Source organism: Aspergillus alliaceus (assembly GCF_009176365.1).
Source record: "Aspergillus alliaceus strain CBS 536.65 unplaced genomic scaffold BDW43scaffold_54, whole genome shotgun sequence".
Classification (NCBI taxonomy): Eukaryota; Fungi; Ascomycota; class Eurotiomycetes; order Eurotiales; family Aspergillaceae; genus Aspergillus; species Aspergillus alliaceus.
The window spans coordinates 218,022-232,451 of NW_022474737.1; the positions used below are offsets into that span (position 1 = coordinate 218,022).

Genomic DNA, 14,430 nt, shown 5'->3' on the forward strand with positions numbered 1-14,430 from the left:
ACTTATAATAGCCAAGTGAACTTTGGAGAGCACAGGATTATGTTAGAAGATCGATTAAATTGTAGATTTTTGTTACCTTAAGTTTCCTCGCATTGTTCGCTATTAATATACATGAATTGAAGCTACGTATATTCGTCCACACACACACACACACACACACACACACACACCCATCCTCCATCGATGACAAACATGAAAGTAAAAGGTAAGAGTCAAGAAATAGATGTCACAGTTAAAAGCTAGCCATCTCAATCCAACTGGCTACAAAGGCCAGCCTCCGTCCACGGTCTGCTGCCATACGGCGCGAGAATTCCTCGAAACTAAGTTTGGCGCCTGTGCCTCCCCGTTCCTTTGCCTCACGCTCGACATGATTAAGGTAGGCCCAGCGCGAGAGGATTAAGGGCGACGGGGGTATGGTGGGGCCATCTCGAGATGGAAGGGTGGAAGTGGATACGGGAGGCAGGGGTTGAATTGATGAGGGAGAGGGTTTAGGGGCTGTTGCTTCTGCTTCGGGGGAGGAGGCGGCTATAGAAGGAGGCACAGGGAAGGAAGTTGTGCCGTTGGGTTGGAGACGGAGTTCGGCGGGGAGGGATTGCTGGAAGGTCGAGTGTGTTGAGGAGGCGTTGTAAGAGATAATGTGTGGTACGGAGCTGTCTTGAGTATCTTCATTAGGACGATGGTGAGGTAATGTAGGGTCAAACTCGGAATCAATAGAGACTGGTCGACTCCGTTCCGATACTGGGGATTCTGGTGACGGAGCAGCCGGCGCAAAGCCAAGCTCTTCTTGGTGGGTTTCGGGTACAGCAGACTCTGCTAGGTCCTCTTCAGGGTCAGCATTGTGAGTTGGTCGTACGGCGTCGTCAGGAAGTCGCAGTACAGGAGATGGAGTAGCAAGAACAGGGCCGTCCCGAACGGGCTCTAGAGGTGGGCTCTGGATGGAATATCCCGCCCGGTCAAGAAGCTCTTCAAGCGGCCTGTCACTGAAGGGGTTATGCAAGGAAGGCCTCTGCTCCTCTTCAATCTCACCGTCCACATTCCGCTCCTCCGGTCGGTCGAAATGCTTCCCAGTATCACTTTGAGTATCACTTTGAGTATCCCTTTGTTCTGCCAGTTCAATCTCTCGAGCCCAGATCTTGCGCTCAGTGCGAGTTCGATAGACTTCCATGAGTAGGTCTTCCTTCGGCTTGAACAGAATGTCAAGTAGTTCGTTGAACCCTTGTTGCGTGACTTGGTAAAGGATTTCTTTTCCAACATCCTTTTCAACTTCCGGGACTTCGAAGCCTCCCCACCGCTCACCAACGAGTATACTGCGAGAGGATGTCGATGGGTTCGACCTCACATCATAGTCATCAGTAACATCGTCCTGGAATCGCACTTTGGACGAAGAACGAGAACGAGGAGATGGCGGGTGTGACTCAAACTCTGAGTGTTGATTATGAAGTTCATCCTCAATCGACACATCATCCACATTTGAGTCAGTCTCGTAGCCTGCAGGAGCATTGGCGCCATCTTCTTCATCGGTATAGAATGCCCTACGACGCCACCGTTCATCGATCCCGTGCCTGCGAGCTGCATCCACTCGTCTATCATCATCATCAAACATTCTGTGGTATACAGCCGTGCCAATCCGAGCTCTGTCAACTGGATCGGTGACCTCTGATAAAGGAACATAGGCCCCAAGAGCTGTCACAATATCTTCATCGCGAATATGTTCAGCCGGAGGCCAGCGATCTGTGGCAATCGACGAGCTGGAGCCATCAGAACTGCTAGCATCATCTGCATTCTCACCTCCTAGGCTTCGCCTTCCTTGATTAGGTAGCCGGACGGATGGAAACAGTGGTCGGATACTTCCGTATCGGCTTCTAACAGCAGCGTCACCAACGACGGCATGCCGATCACCGGTGTCAGTCCCATCGGGGCGCAAGATGCCTTCGTTGTCCACGATCTCCATGTCTCCTTCATGATTGACCCGTTTGCCTTCTCCAGTTCTAGAGACCTCTCCTGTAGGAATGCTTCCAGGGAATGCAGAGCTGATTGGCTGACTCCCAAGAACGACATCTCGCGCACCACCCTCTAAGAAATCGTCTTCCATACCCGCAACCATGTCTCGAGTGAGTTCTCTACTGAGAGCATAATATGCTCGGAATACTCGTAAAAAGTCCTTCCGTTCCACGTAACCGTCGCCATCAATATCGTAGCCACGGAAAACACGGCGCAGCCTTTCATCATTGCTCTTATTATTGAGGCTTGCGAGGCCTTTCAGGAACTCTTCAAATCCAATTAAGCCGTCACCGTTCGTATCATAGAAAGCAAACATTCGGTCGTAAATGAGGCTAGGAGGCGGTGGGCGGACAGAAGTGTTAGGCACAAAGCATCGGTCAAATGTTTTCCGGTCGATCGCCATATACAGCTTGTTAGGGTCATCTGCCCATTCGTGATTTGCCAAGCAACGGAATTGATCCCAAAGAGCGTCCAGCTCCGTGTTCTCGAAGTTAGTGTCCTTCATCAAACGTTTGGCTAAGGATCGAGCCAGACTGCGTGGAAGCATAGAGGGTTTCCCAGGATACCAGACAGGCTGGGACTGCCGAGGGTTTCCTAGGAACGGAGCCGGGATCCGTACTTTGTAAAACAAATGGGTCTTGATATGGACCTGCATCGCCTCGCACGTCTCACAGAGATCATAATCAATGCAGTTTGCGCACCGGTACCGAATGCCTTGGATAGGCATAGCACCGCAGCTATTACACGTCACCCCCCTATGAATATAGCCATCTCTCCTTGCTTGGTCCTCTGCAATATGATAAAGAAGATTGAGGAGGTTCTGGCCTTCCCTTGTCGGAGACGTGTCATTGTTCCCCTCGCGCCAGGAAAAGACACTCTGGTCATCGACCACTGTCTCCCCGCCATCCGGATTCTGCACGGGCGAAGATTCATCAGGGAAAGTGGAGGTCGACAAGGTAACCCTCTCACCATTCTGCCGTCGGCGACGTAATTCTTCCCCGTAATTGTTGTCCTCATTAAACCGAGCCAACGCCCTCTCGATCCCCGCGCGCGAGATCCCACGCCGCTGAAGCTGCTCAGTTAAATAGTTTCTTTCCGCACTGCCCTGTTCCAGAATATGCGCCGGCGGAAAGTCCAAAGCGAGGAACGACTCCAGAAACGTATCCTCCATCATCTCACGCATCCGTTCCGCATGAGCCTGAGGAACACCGACTTCCTCCATGAGCTGGTCTCGAGTCGCGAGTAGCGATGGGAGCAACCCGCTTTCCACACGTCGACCATCTTCTGTTTCTATACGAAATGTGCCATATACTCCGTTCTGGCGCTCTAGTTGCTCAAGGTGGGCGATGGCTCGAGACGAAGGAGTTTCGATGGGCACACTTTCCGAATGTCTCCGTAGACCGCGCGGGCGCCGAATAGTTCTTCGGCGACGAAGAGATTGTTGGGACGAGGAGGAGATGATGAGATTGTTGATATAGACAAGAGCGTAGGCTGCTGCGACACCGGTGAGTAGGTAGAGAACAGGACGGTATCGTGACAAGGCGAGCCGTGGTTGAGGTCCCGACATAGCGGTGTTTGCAACAGCGTATGGTCTATGGTTTATTAAATGGGTCCATCATTTTTGTAGGAGGCACGGGTGAAGTTAGAAAAAAAAAGCTTATAACAAACAAGGCTCTCAAACGGAGAAGACAACAACGGTGAGAAGTGTAGTATAAGTAGTGGTTGGGGAAGAGTTGGAGGCGGTTGTCTATTAACTGACCGCCTTCGGAGTTTGTAACAGATTAAGTCTACTCATCAGTAGTAGTAGTAGGTATTAGTGGCCCTCCGACCACCCACCGCCTTTCGCCAGTGGGTGGTCGGAGGGCCACTAATATGACCAAGTTTTCTTGGACTGTACTGTCACTAGTATTTAATGGTGATTGCTCCGCTCACTACCCGCCTCTCTAGGTGGTATACTACTACTAGATCACAAAAAGGTTAACAGACGCTCGATAACTTCGTTTGTACATGATCAGTCGTCCCATATGTGATGTGCTCTATCTCAATTCATCGTCCTTCTCTTTTAAAGGTTGCAATGTACTCGTATGCTTTGGAACGTTCTCTTGTCAAATCTACATAACCCAGAATAACGTTTGCCGAAGGATTCTTTTTAAGCTCCGATCAAATCAACGACCCAGCTTCTTCTCACGCATGAAGAAGCTGCTGACTAGGGCAAAGAACACAATGGCAATCATAAATGCAAAGCCTTTGTTCATGGCCCATCCATAGCACCCTCGAACTACTTTTGCAACACTCGGGTTAAGGGTCTTGATAAAATCGAGGCTCTGTCGCACGCCGTCCACGATACTGTCGATATCTTTGCTGTCGCGCAATGCAGTCCTCAGCCGGCTTCGTAGAATTTGCTGGACCACCGTCGAAGATAGGGACAGGCCAATTACTGAGCCGAGTGACCGGAAGAGGTAAGAACAGGCCGTCACCACTGCCTGATCTTCGGGTGTCGAATTGGAGACTGCAAGCGAGGTCAGAAGTCTGATGCTCGAAAACTGAACCTAGTGAAACTTACTAAGGCAGATTAAGGTCGACGTGACACCAATCCCATTGCCAAACCCCGAGAGCACCATTCCCATAACCATCGGCACAAGGCTTTCGGTTGCACCGCCAGAGAAAAGGAAGATCATTGTGACTCCCAGTGTAAGTAATGAATACCCCACTACTGTTAGCCAATAAAATTTGCCAGTCCATTTCATAACGAATCCGGCAAAAAGAGACCCAGAAACGCCGGCAACGATGCTAGGAAGAAGACGCAGCCCAGCGACAGTAGCAGACACACCGTCTACAGCCTGGAAATAAAGTGGTATGTAGAAGAGGGCTGCGAGCCAGCCCCCGAAACTGAAAAAGTTACAACCATAGGTGGAAAAGAAAGTTCGGTCAAAAATAATATGACCAGGTGCAAATGGTTCCGCTGCGTAGAAGACTTCGACCACAACGAAGAGCACGAATAAGATAGCCGATACACTCAGCGAGATCACAGTGATTGGTATAGTCCAGGATACATTGCTGCCGCGATCAAGACCGAGGAGGAAGCCAAAGACTGCCCCAACGAGAATAATCGCACCTGGAAAGTCGATGCGACGGAGCTTATCTTTCCAATGACTATCTTCTTGGGGTGGCAATTCCAGCGTGATAAAGACCGCCAGAAACGCAAGGACGCAGATAGGGGCCTGAGCAATGAAAGCCCTATAAGGAGTCAGAGATATGCAACGTTTCACATTGGATAAGACATATACCAGCGCCAGCCAATATAATCAGCCAATATACCACCTGCACGTGGAACAGCGTTAATGGAGCGAACCAAACACTGACAATGTTTTTCTTACCAAATGGTGCCCCAATTCCAGATCCAGTGGCATATATAATGTTGATAATCCCTTGCCAAACACCTCGATCTCGGAGTGGAACGATATCGCTCAATAGGATGCTGACAACCGTTGTCATACCGCCTCCTCCAATGCCCTGGAAAACCTATATCATCCATGAGCCACTGCGTAACCACATTTTATATTCAGTATACACATACACGTGCAGCAATCAGCTGATGAATGTTCTGTGCTAGACCGCAAAACAAGCAACCAATGCCGAAGACCGCATACGCCCACAGCAAGCATGCCTTCCGGCCAAAAATATCACTCAACTTTCCGTATAGCGGCTGGAACGATGTCAAGGTTAGGAAGTAAGAGGTGGCAATCCAACTTGTCAGATTCAGCGCGTGGAGGTCACTGCCAATCTGCCCATAACTAGCCATGATAATAGTTTGGTCGGCTGCAGATAAGAAGACCTGATATTGATAGATTAGCATAGGCTTACATGCTCCAAAAGATGACTTCATACGCCAATTGAGATCGCAGGAAATATAAGACTTAGCCTTGGCGTTGCCTCCTTCGTATTCTTATTTTGTGTTTCCTGTGATTCGCCATTCTGTTCTAGAGACTCTGTGTCGCGCAAGCCAGAGATGGAGCCGTTTGAGGGAGGACGGGCAGGATTGCCGTTTACTCGCGACCCTAGCAATGGGGATGTCTCCGTGGGTATCCTTTCAGAGGGCATGATGCTCACCTCACCACTTCCACGGCTCAAGAGCTAAATACTAACCAATCGAGGCAAATACGAAGGAAAGGTGATCGATCCCGCCCGCAAGTACATATATTGCCGGTTTCGGGTCATCACCAAATCACGTGCTGATAAGCGACCCCACTAGGCTTACAAATTGGATCGTAAAACAAGCCCTTTTCATTGGACAAATCGGCTATCGGCCCTCCTACTAGTAGATCCAGAGCCATGGATAGCCGATAAAGTTACTACTACTTACTATGGACGACTAGATATTTGGTCAAAAGATGACTCAAAAAGATGTATTATACCATACACATATAAGCGTCGTGCCCAGTTAGATATTACGACATTATATAGTTTTGGTCGTATTCTCTAATCATCTTCACTCTAATAGACCTTTCTAACATTTTAGTTCATGCCTCGGTTTTAGCTTCAGCTGTTGGCATAGGGATAGGTCCACCCGGAGAATCTGGTAGGCGAGCCGTCAATACCTCAACACCGTCTTCTGTCACCAGCAGAGTGTGCTCGAATTGGGCAGACAAAGATCCATCGGCGGTGGTGCTAGTCCAGTCATCAGGCCATGTGCGGTCCCTGTGGGTACCGATGTTAATCATGGGCTCAATTGTAAAGCACATTCCAGGCTTTGCAGTCCCCACCGCCTTGTTCTTAGCATAGTGAGGAACATTAGGAGCACAGTGAAACAGCTGGTTGATGCCATGACCGCAGTAGCTCTTGACCACACTGCAGTTCCGACTCTTTGCGTGCTTTTCAATGACATTTCCTGGGTCTCTGAACAGCATGCCGGGCTTCACCAGCTCAATGGACTTTTCCAAACACTCCCGAGACGTCTCCACGACTCGGACGGCATCTGGATTTGACCGAGCTTTTTCTCCGACATAGTAGGTTTCGTTAAGATCACCATGGAAGCCATTATGATACAGTGTCACATCAATGTTGATGATGTCACCGTCTTCAAGCGGGCGCTGGTCGGGGATACCGTGACAGATGGTCTCGTTAATCGACGTGCAAACGGACTTGGGGAAGTGCATATAGTTCAGCGGCGATGGGTAGGACTATACCTGACTCAGTATCAAGCGACTCGGCTAAGCTCGCTGGGTCCCCCCAGGGTACACTGGCAACTTACATCGCGTTCTATACAGGCCTTGTGAACCACCTCATCAAGGTAATCGGTTGTAATACCAGGCTTCAGCTCCCGTGCGGCAATATCCAACACCTCACGGGCCAGGCGGCAAACTTTCCTCATACCCTCTTGTTGTTCCTTGTTCAGGATGGTAATGTTATGTCGGCCAATGAACTTCTGCTCTGATCGAGGAATGCCGTCTTTGGCATAATCGGGATGAGGGATCGATTTGGGAATTGTTCTCCGGGGTGACAGCGGATAGACGGGTTTCAAAGAACCGGTAAACTGGTAGGCCGGGAAAGGGTTGAATAGGCCGGTGGCTGGATCTGGTTCAGAAACTACTTTTGGCGGAAACAGGCTGGTGAGGATATTACTCTTTGCTTTATGAATGCCCTTGTGCTCGCTCTACAACAGCATTAGTATATGAGAAAGATCACGAGAAAAGATTGCGAGACGCGTGGACCCTATGGGCCACACAAGGAAGCCTACCCAACTCCGTTTGAAACATTCCTGTGAACAGAAAAAGCTATCCGTGCCCTGTTTAAGGCATGTCGGACACTGTAAAGTTCCCGCGATCTTGTCGCAATCCACCCCAATACATTTCCGGGTCGCAGTTTCCACTGCCATGTTATGACGTAAAGGCAGAAAATTATATACTAAAGGAATGAGAAACAAACAACAAGTGCGACAAAAGGTCAAGTCCACTGAAAGGATGAAAAGTTGCGAAAAGTAGGAAAAATTGGCGAAAATCCCCCACGGATGCAGTCTCGGTCCAAGAGCGACTATACCCAAAATGCTGACATATCTATCCAGAATAGGGATAGTGCATCCTCTTCATGTAGGATATATGTCGGTCATGCTTAAACGCCCTTAGGCGCACGGCTAATAATCATGTGACCGGGCTTGGAGCAATCGAATTTGAAGAGGATGGCGCAACCAACGCTTACCTTAATTGGGAGAAAATCATTCGATGCCACTCACGTGTTGGTCACGTGGGGGAAGGTTCGATCAGTCATTTCCATGAGCCATAGTAGTTGATGATATAGGAGGGGATTTTCTAAGGGGGGGAAATATTCAGTAACAAGGTACACTTGACGTGATAAACTTCCTTCGATTTTACGGTCACCATGGCACAGGAGGCTCCAAGGAAGCAAAAGGTAGTCATCGTAGGTGCCGGACCGGTCGGATCTTTAGCAGCCCTATACGCTGCCGCCAGAGGCGATGAGGTCGAACTATATGAGTTGCGTGGAGGTGAGTCAACATCCATGCTAGACCGTATAAGGTCCTACATTCTGGGAAGGCTTATCCTTGCGGAATTGATTTCCTTTCGGTTTTGAGTGACACCATGATCTGATATATATCACTTGTAATGTCTGTCTATTTGGGCCTTTTTCTCACGTCGTGGGGTAACACGCAGACCTCCGCGATCCTACCACGATCCCATTAAATTTCACCAAGTCAATCAATCTCGCTCTCTCCGAACGGGGGATCTCATCCCTGAAAGGGTCAAATCGCCATTGCATGATCGAAAATATCCTGAAAGATGCCATTCCGATGCATGGTCGTATGATCCACGGGAGAGACGATGGAAAGCTCTGGGAAGCCGCACAAGCATACGACGTGCATGGCCAGGTTAGTGTTTACCAACTTGTTTTTGAGGAGAGCAATACTTAACAGGTTCCCAGGCCATCAACTCAGTAGACAGAGGCACGTTGAACAATGCGTTCCTTGATGAGCTGGAGCGGACACCGAACGTCAAACTATTCTTCAATCACAAACTGACTGGTGCGGATTTTCATTCAAACAGAGCATGGTTTGAGCGGCGAGCTCCAGGGGATACACCCCTTCCCGGCTCCTCCAACCGTGTCCCTGAGATTGAAGTAAGCTTTGACTACTTGATCGGTGCAGACGGTGCCCATTCCGCCTCGAGGTACCATATGATGAAATATTCTCGAGTAGACTACCAACAGGAGTACATTGATACGTTGTGGTGCGAATTTCGAATTCCACCATCGGACAGTGGGGGCTTTCGTATCTCCCCAAACCATCTGCATATTTGGCCTGGGAAGGAGTTCATGTTCATCGCCCTCCCGTCCCCGGACAAATCTTTTACGTGTACTCTGTTTGCCCCTGCAGCCCACTATGTACAGCTAGAGAGTTCGTCACAGAAACTGGTCGAATCCTTTGATACTAACTTTCCCGGTGTATGCCCGGATCTAATTACCCCGGAAGCTCTGCAGGAGCAATTCAAAGAGAACCCTCACCTCCCCTTGATCAGCATCAAAAGCAGACCCCACCATTATGACTCCAATGTCGTTATTGTCGGAGATGCCGCCCACGCCATCCTTCCCTTCTATGGACAAGGCCTCAACGCAGGGCTTGAAGATGTTCGTGTCCTCTTCGAGTTCTTGGACAAGCACAGCGCATATGATTTGAACGCAAGCCTCGAAGCTCGTCGAGAATCTCGCCGAACAGCTTTCCAGGCATACACTGATCAACGTACGGCTGATGCGCACGCCATCAACGACTTATCCAAGCAAAATTATCTAGAGATGCGCTGGGGAGTGAAGACCCCACTATACAAAATCCGCAAGTCAATCGAGGAAATGTTGGATCTCCATGTGCCTAGCTTGGGCTGGAAGACACAGTATGCTCGGGTCAGCTTCAGTACTCAGCGGTACTCCGACGTCGTCAAGGTGGCCCGCAGACAAGGCAGGATACTCGGCTATGGACTCGCCTCTGCATTCATATCAAGTATAGCGGTCGCTGGAGTACTGGTGTGGAAGACACCCAGCCGGTTTTCACCCCTGCCTATACTACAGATGACAATTGGGCTTTTGAGTGAAACTTGGACACAGATTTTGCCTAAAAGATCTTAATGATGCATAGATCCTTGTTGATCGATATTCGTGGCCTGTTATGTGAACTCGTGCCCCCCCTCCTTTTCTCCCCTTTTATTTTTCACTTCGCGAGTAAACGCATGTCTTGTTTATAGAGACAGAGATAAACCATGGATATAGTTGAACCTAGGTGTTTTGCACAGACGGTAGATATTTCATAGAACGTAGAATTCAACGCCTCTGTAGTCAGTTCATCGAATGTTCCTTCCTTTTCGACTCGTTTCCATCAAATCATCATGCTGAGAGCATATTATTGTTAGTAACCATAGGCAATAAGCAGATGTTCGAAGCGAGCCACAGGCACAAGTTGAACAATTGAAGAAGGATCATGGCATCTGGAAACCCTGGGGATGCGAGATTTACAAATTGAAGAATATGGATTAGCTGCAAGTGCAGCTATCAAATTATCAACATATCCCTAGTAACCCTACCAGACCCTTGGATGGCTATTTCTTGCTTCTGCCTCCTTTGTCTCTTTATTCTTTGGTAGCGTGTGAGCGGCATAGCCAAACGCAATGTCGGCAACCTTGAGCTGCAAAGGTATCCTAACCACTCATTCCCCGTTCGGCAAGGGGATATGGGGTGTAAGAGAGCTCATGAAAAATACCTTCCACAGAAGTTCCAGCTGTGGGATAGTGCATTGTCACTCCCGTCCTTTGGATGACTAGGGACACATCTGCGGTTTAGGCCACCATGGAAATAGCACATCGGATTCAAAAAGCCAGACCATTGTAGCCAGGAGAGATTATGAACAAGACAAGCGGAGACATAACAGACATTCAATCATCCAGTTGTGTATAATCAAACGGGCATCGGGGAGGCCAACCAGTAGCTTACTCCATCGTCGTCCATCGAGCAGGTCGGAACGGGGGAATGACAAAACTTGGAAGTACCCACACCACAAATACATACAGTTCAGTATGGTCAAAATAAGCGGACATTAAACATAGAAGTAGGCAAGGTGAATAGACATCCTCCTGGTTTGATTATGCAGTAAACAAGTGTACTCAAAAAGCCAGAACAAAACGCAGAACCAAACAGCACGACCAGAAGAGAGGGCAAAAAAGAACCATGACATCACAATTTGAGTTAAAGCACAATAACGAGTGCGACATGTACCCTAGTGGTGACCAAGGGCAGCTCAGGAAGGGACCTCAGTATATTTCGTTATCCATGGGTTCTCCAGAAGGATGATTTCCGGGCTTAGATTCTCACGGGCCAAAACTTGGAATGCTGTATTATCCATCAACCATCGGGATCCGAGAAAGGGTTATATATTCCGACCAAGTGGAGAGAAATTAGAAGTCCGGGTGATCCAAAGCCAAAAGGTTGGCTTCCGCAAGGAGGCATTCCTGGTAATAGCCTATTATGGGAAAACGGAAATGTACCACAGGACTTAGGACACGATGGTTTCCAACGGGGTCTGGTTTGCAGCAAAGAGAGAAAATGGCCATAATGTATGGGAATATCACATTCAAACTTGAAAGAACCAGGACTTATTCATGGATTGGCGAACTTGACCCGGCGAGTACGTCGATCCTGGATGCGCTTCTCCGTGTCAACATAAAGACGGTCTAAGTACTCCATGGCACTCGCATCTTTAAGGATCTTTGCCACTTGGGTCCCAGCTGAAATCAGCTGGAGAACATTCCGATCATCCTTGATAGGTCTAGACTGATGCTTGGCAGCATGTCTCATTTCCAGGGAGTTTTCCAGCACCGTGACTAATTGCTTGATTTGTCCATTATACAAGACCCGGGCGGGAATGCGGCGCTTGGTGGCCAGTCTCTTAAGGAGATATACCCACTCAGTCCATTCACGGTCTGAGGGAATCCTCACCTGTCTCTTGTCTGGTTCCAAGGGAATCGGAAATTGATACTTTGCAACAAAGTCAAATGCACATTGCGACAGCCGGTCATTCACTGCGCTCAAGATTCGATCTTGCTCTGAAACATCAAGATTAGTAGGAAGATGAGGGAGATCCCTTCCTTGAGCCGCTATAATACGCGGGGAGGGAATATCTAGCAACTGATGGGGTCCATCAAATTCGTCCCGGTTAGACGGCCGTCTCTGTGAGTGGTAACGGACAGTGCCCTTGATCTTTTCAGAATTACGCCGGCCAGGCCTTTCGACCAGGTATTCCAGATTCTCTGCTGGCTTAACAAAGTTGCAATCGCGCCTAAGTGTCTCCGGAGGTAGGTGGGCAGGGTGTTCCCACTCTCGAGTAACTGGACGCGGCAACGGCCCCACGGGAGAGACAGTTATCCCAACAGAGGCGTGAGAAGTCACCGGAAGACAGCCATATGGCATGGGAAACTCAAAATCCGGCGATACTTGCTTTGATAGCCTTGCAGTAGCAGCTTGACTGTCTTGTGGACCACAATCACGATGTGGGGGGGAAAACCGTTTGGCGCTAGACAAGTTCATCTCAGCACGATACATCTCTTCCCAATGGGAAGTGAAGCGACACGACATGATTAGATACCTTGGATGGGGATGATATATCAATGGAGGCTCGCTAGCCGGCCCATAGTTTGGTGGTTGTTGAGGCATGATGCCGCTGGAAACGGTGAGCCTCTTTCAAATATCTAGAGACCGATTGGGAACTAGAAAGGGACGAAGGGATATGCCAGTTGGCGCTGACCTGTGCCGGGACCACGAGTCGGATTCGCTACTAATCGAGTGTGTACAAGATCCACTGCCTGATGTCCCCGAAAAGTAGCTAAAGGTTGAAGACATTGCTGTTACTTGGGCTGATGGGGTCGACGCATGAGGTTGTATTTAAGCACAAAACAAAAAGACTAATAGGATATTCTCGAAGTGCTGAACCAGATTGTTTCCGAGCAATGTCTTACCCTGAACCAGGGAGCTTCTGGTCTAATATAGATATCAAGGTAAGCGAAGGTAAGGATATGGGCCCAATCGTTGTGGGCCGAGACGAGTCGTTGCTTTTTCCGTCCTACGATATCTTAGATAAAGATAGGCAGGGCATGAAGAACTCCACGCTGCAACGGCTAAGGGCTACTCACAAAGAGACCTCCGTTCCTGTGTAGAGCAAGTCTTGCGGAGAAAGACCAAGATATACAACAGGACCAGAACGCCAATCAAATTCTCTTAACAGCAGGGCCCCGTTTGACAAGGTTCACGGAAAAAGATTAGACAAGGGCGTCAAGAACGACTGGACGAGGATAAATAACGGCCATCGCAAAAAGGGAGCGATGGACCAGGAAGGTGCCTGACCCAGCTTCGATGACCGTCGTTTGTCTCACATTCAATCAGGTGCTGCACTGCCTTTAGGGGGTGCACCTCCCGTGGGATCAGCCCGGAAAAGATGGAAAGCAACCTTCCGGGTGCTGATCCTACCCTGAAAGGAGATAGGACCATAGGACATGGGGATGGAAGAGGAGAAACGACCGCCTGCGCTGGGTTTTGGGCAGCAACATCAGGATTGCGCAGGGCGCATGCATCCGCTAGGGCAGAGTGACAGGTTGTCTCAGGACTTGGCTCCATCGGAGATCATTCATCAATTATATCACAGGAAGCTCCTGGTTAGAGTTTCCAGTGCTGAGTGGGTTTTCCCCACAGATCCCGGTGTGGATATGGCTGCGAGAAAGAATCCATGGTAGTAGACGTATAATAGTTTGGTTTGTTGGGTGTCAAAGAACAGTGCCATTTATCGTTCGGGTTGAGGGCGCCAGGACGCAGGGAAGTAGGTGCTACGGAATGTATTTTCCAATCTCCAATCCCGCTTCCGCTTTCTATGGATTGGACTGGTCTATGCTTTCACCATCGAAGCAACTGCCGCTGCACTTATGTACCGATGCTGACTTAAAACTCGTGTTGATCACTGATGGATCCGTCGCCGGGAGTACTAACAGGATGGGGCCACAGAAGTCCGAAGCGCAATAGTGTCTACCATTATAGTGGTACGAGGTTGAACAACCTCAATGGATCAAGATTCGAACAGATGGCGGCCCGAAATTGGGATTCCATAGTGGAGCACACGAATCTTTGTCATTCCTGTTAGGATCCTGATGCTTCTTGACACAAGTTGGGCATACACCTGGCTGCAGGTTTTGTTGCCCAAGCTGCGGGCCATCGCAGTGACCAGCCCTCATCGCATGTATTTGCGGGGTGAACCAATTTGGCCACTAGAAGAAGGCCGAGATCAATTCAATTATTGGATGCTTACTTCAAGTTTTGCCAACTAATAAGACAAAAATGACTATGTGGATCAGTCGTTCTTGGAATCAAACTTATATTGTTGGCTATGATGAAGAC

At 49.1% G+C, this 14,430-nt stretch overlaps 5 protein-coding genes across 5 annotated transcripts; 1 reads left to right on the top strand and 4 right to left on the bottom strand.

The window, feature by feature from the left end:
• Positions 1-137: 137 nt before the first annotated feature.
• On the bottom strand, positions 138-3,745 carry BDW43DRAFT_288731 (EF hand domain protein). The gene has a single exon (XM_032043314.1). It carries the CDS (start codon positions 3,566-3,568, stop codon positions 233-235), a length of 3,336 nt encoding a protein of 1,111 aa, XP_031896177.1. The 5' UTR covers positions 3,569-3,745; the 3' UTR covers positions 138-232.
• Positions 3,746-3,869: 124 nt separating this feature from the next.
• Positions 3,870-6,213, bottom strand: BDW43DRAFT_288733 (putative MFS multidrug transporter). Its single transcript, XM_032043315.1, has 7 exons — positions 5,890-6,213; positions 5,579-5,836; positions 5,379-5,523; positions 5,289-5,322; positions 4,573-5,238; positions 4,144-4,521; positions 3,870-4,084 (listed from the first exon to the last, which is right to left on the bottom strand). Exons 1-6 carry the CDS (start codon positions 6,100-6,102, stop codon positions 4,167-4,169), a joined length of 1,671 nt encoding a protein of 556 aa, XP_031896178.1. The 5' UTR covers positions 6,103-6,213; the 3' UTR covers positions 3,870-4,084; positions 4,144-4,166.
• A 227-nt stretch (positions 6,214-6,440) lies between these two features.
• Positions 6,441-8,286, bottom strand: BDW43DRAFT_288738 (methionine aminopeptidase MAP1). Its single transcript, XM_032043316.1, has 3 exons — positions 7,739-8,286; positions 7,253-7,654; positions 6,441-7,181 (listed from the first exon to the last, which is right to left on the bottom strand). The coding sequence occupies exons 1-3, from the start codon at positions 7,874-7,876 to the stop codon at positions 6,522-6,524; spliced, it is 1,200 nt and encodes a 399-aa protein (XP_031896179.1). The 5' UTR covers positions 7,877-8,286; the 3' UTR covers positions 6,441-6,521.
• Positions 8,287-8,299: 13 nt separating this feature from the next.
• Positions 8,300-10,279, top strand: bna4 (kynurenine 3-monooxygenase). Its single transcript, XM_032043317.1, has 3 exons — positions 8,300-8,500; positions 8,667-8,881; positions 8,935-10,279. Exons 1-3 carry the CDS (start codon positions 8,377-8,379, stop codon positions 10,126-10,128), a joined length of 1,533 nt encoding a protein of 510 aa, XP_031896180.1. The 5' UTR covers positions 8,300-8,376; the 3' UTR covers positions 10,129-10,279.
• A 1,370-nt stretch (positions 10,280-11,649) lies between these two features.
• On the bottom strand, positions 11,650-13,352 carry BDW43DRAFT_303263 (uncharacterized protein; the record flags this gene model as incomplete). The annotated part of the gene is made up of 4 exons (XM_032045392.1): positions 11,650-12,562; positions 12,635-12,709; positions 12,794-12,902; positions 13,334-13,352. 4 exons carry the CDS (start codon positions 13,350-13,352, stop codon positions 11,650-11,652), a joined length of 1,116 nt encoding a protein of 371 aa, XP_031896181.1.
• Between the last annotated feature and the right edge of the window lie 1,078 nt (positions 13,353-14,430).

What these genes read in the sequence shown, in the direction of transcription:
- BDW43DRAFT_288731 (XM_032043314.1), bottom strand. Translation starts at nt 3,568, where the DNA reads ATGTCGGGACCTCAACCACGGCTCGCCTTGTCACGATACCGTCCTGTT.
- BDW43DRAFT_288733 (XM_032043315.1), bottom strand. Translation starts at nt 6,102, where the DNA reads ATGCCCTCTGAAAGGATACCCACGGAGACATCCCCATTGCTAGGGTCG. An exon ending in TGGAATTGGGGCACCATTTG is followed by an intron (nt 5,323 to 5,378) that starts GTAAGAAAAACA and finishes TTCCACGTGCAG; the next exon opens with GTGGTATATTGGCTGATTAT. An exon ending in GATTATATTGGCTGGCGCTG is followed by an intron (nt 5,239 to 5,288) that starts GTATATGTCTTA and finishes GACTCCTTATAG; the next exon opens with GGCTTTCATTGCTCAGGCCC.
- BDW43DRAFT_288738 (XM_032043316.1), bottom strand. Translation starts at nt 7,876, where the DNA reads ATGGCAGTGGAAACTGCGACCCGGAAATGTATTGGGGTGGATTGCGAC. An exon ending in AATGTTTCAAACGGAGTTGG is followed by an intron (nt 7,655 to 7,738) that starts GTAGGCTTCCTT and finishes ATGCTGTTGTAG; the next exon opens with AGCGAGCACAAGGGCATTCA. An exon ending in AGGCCTGTATAGAACGCGAT is followed by an intron (nt 7,182 to 7,252) that starts GTAAGTTGCCAG and finishes AGTCAGGTATAG; the next exon opens with TCCTACCCATCGCCGCTGAA.
- bna4 (XM_032043317.1), top strand. Translation starts at nt 8,377, where the DNA reads ATGGCACAGGAGGCTCCAAGGAAGCAAAAGGTAGTCATCGTAGGTGCC. An exon ending in ACTATATGAGTTGCGTGGAG is followed by an intron (nt 8,501 to 8,666) that starts GTGAGTCAACAT and finishes GGTAACACGCAG; the next exon opens with ACCTCCGCGATCCTACCACG. An exon ending in CATACGACGTGCATGGCCAG is followed by an intron (nt 8,882 to 8,934) that starts GTTAGTGTTTAC and finishes ACAGGTTCCCAG; the next exon opens with GCCATCAACTCAGTAGACAG.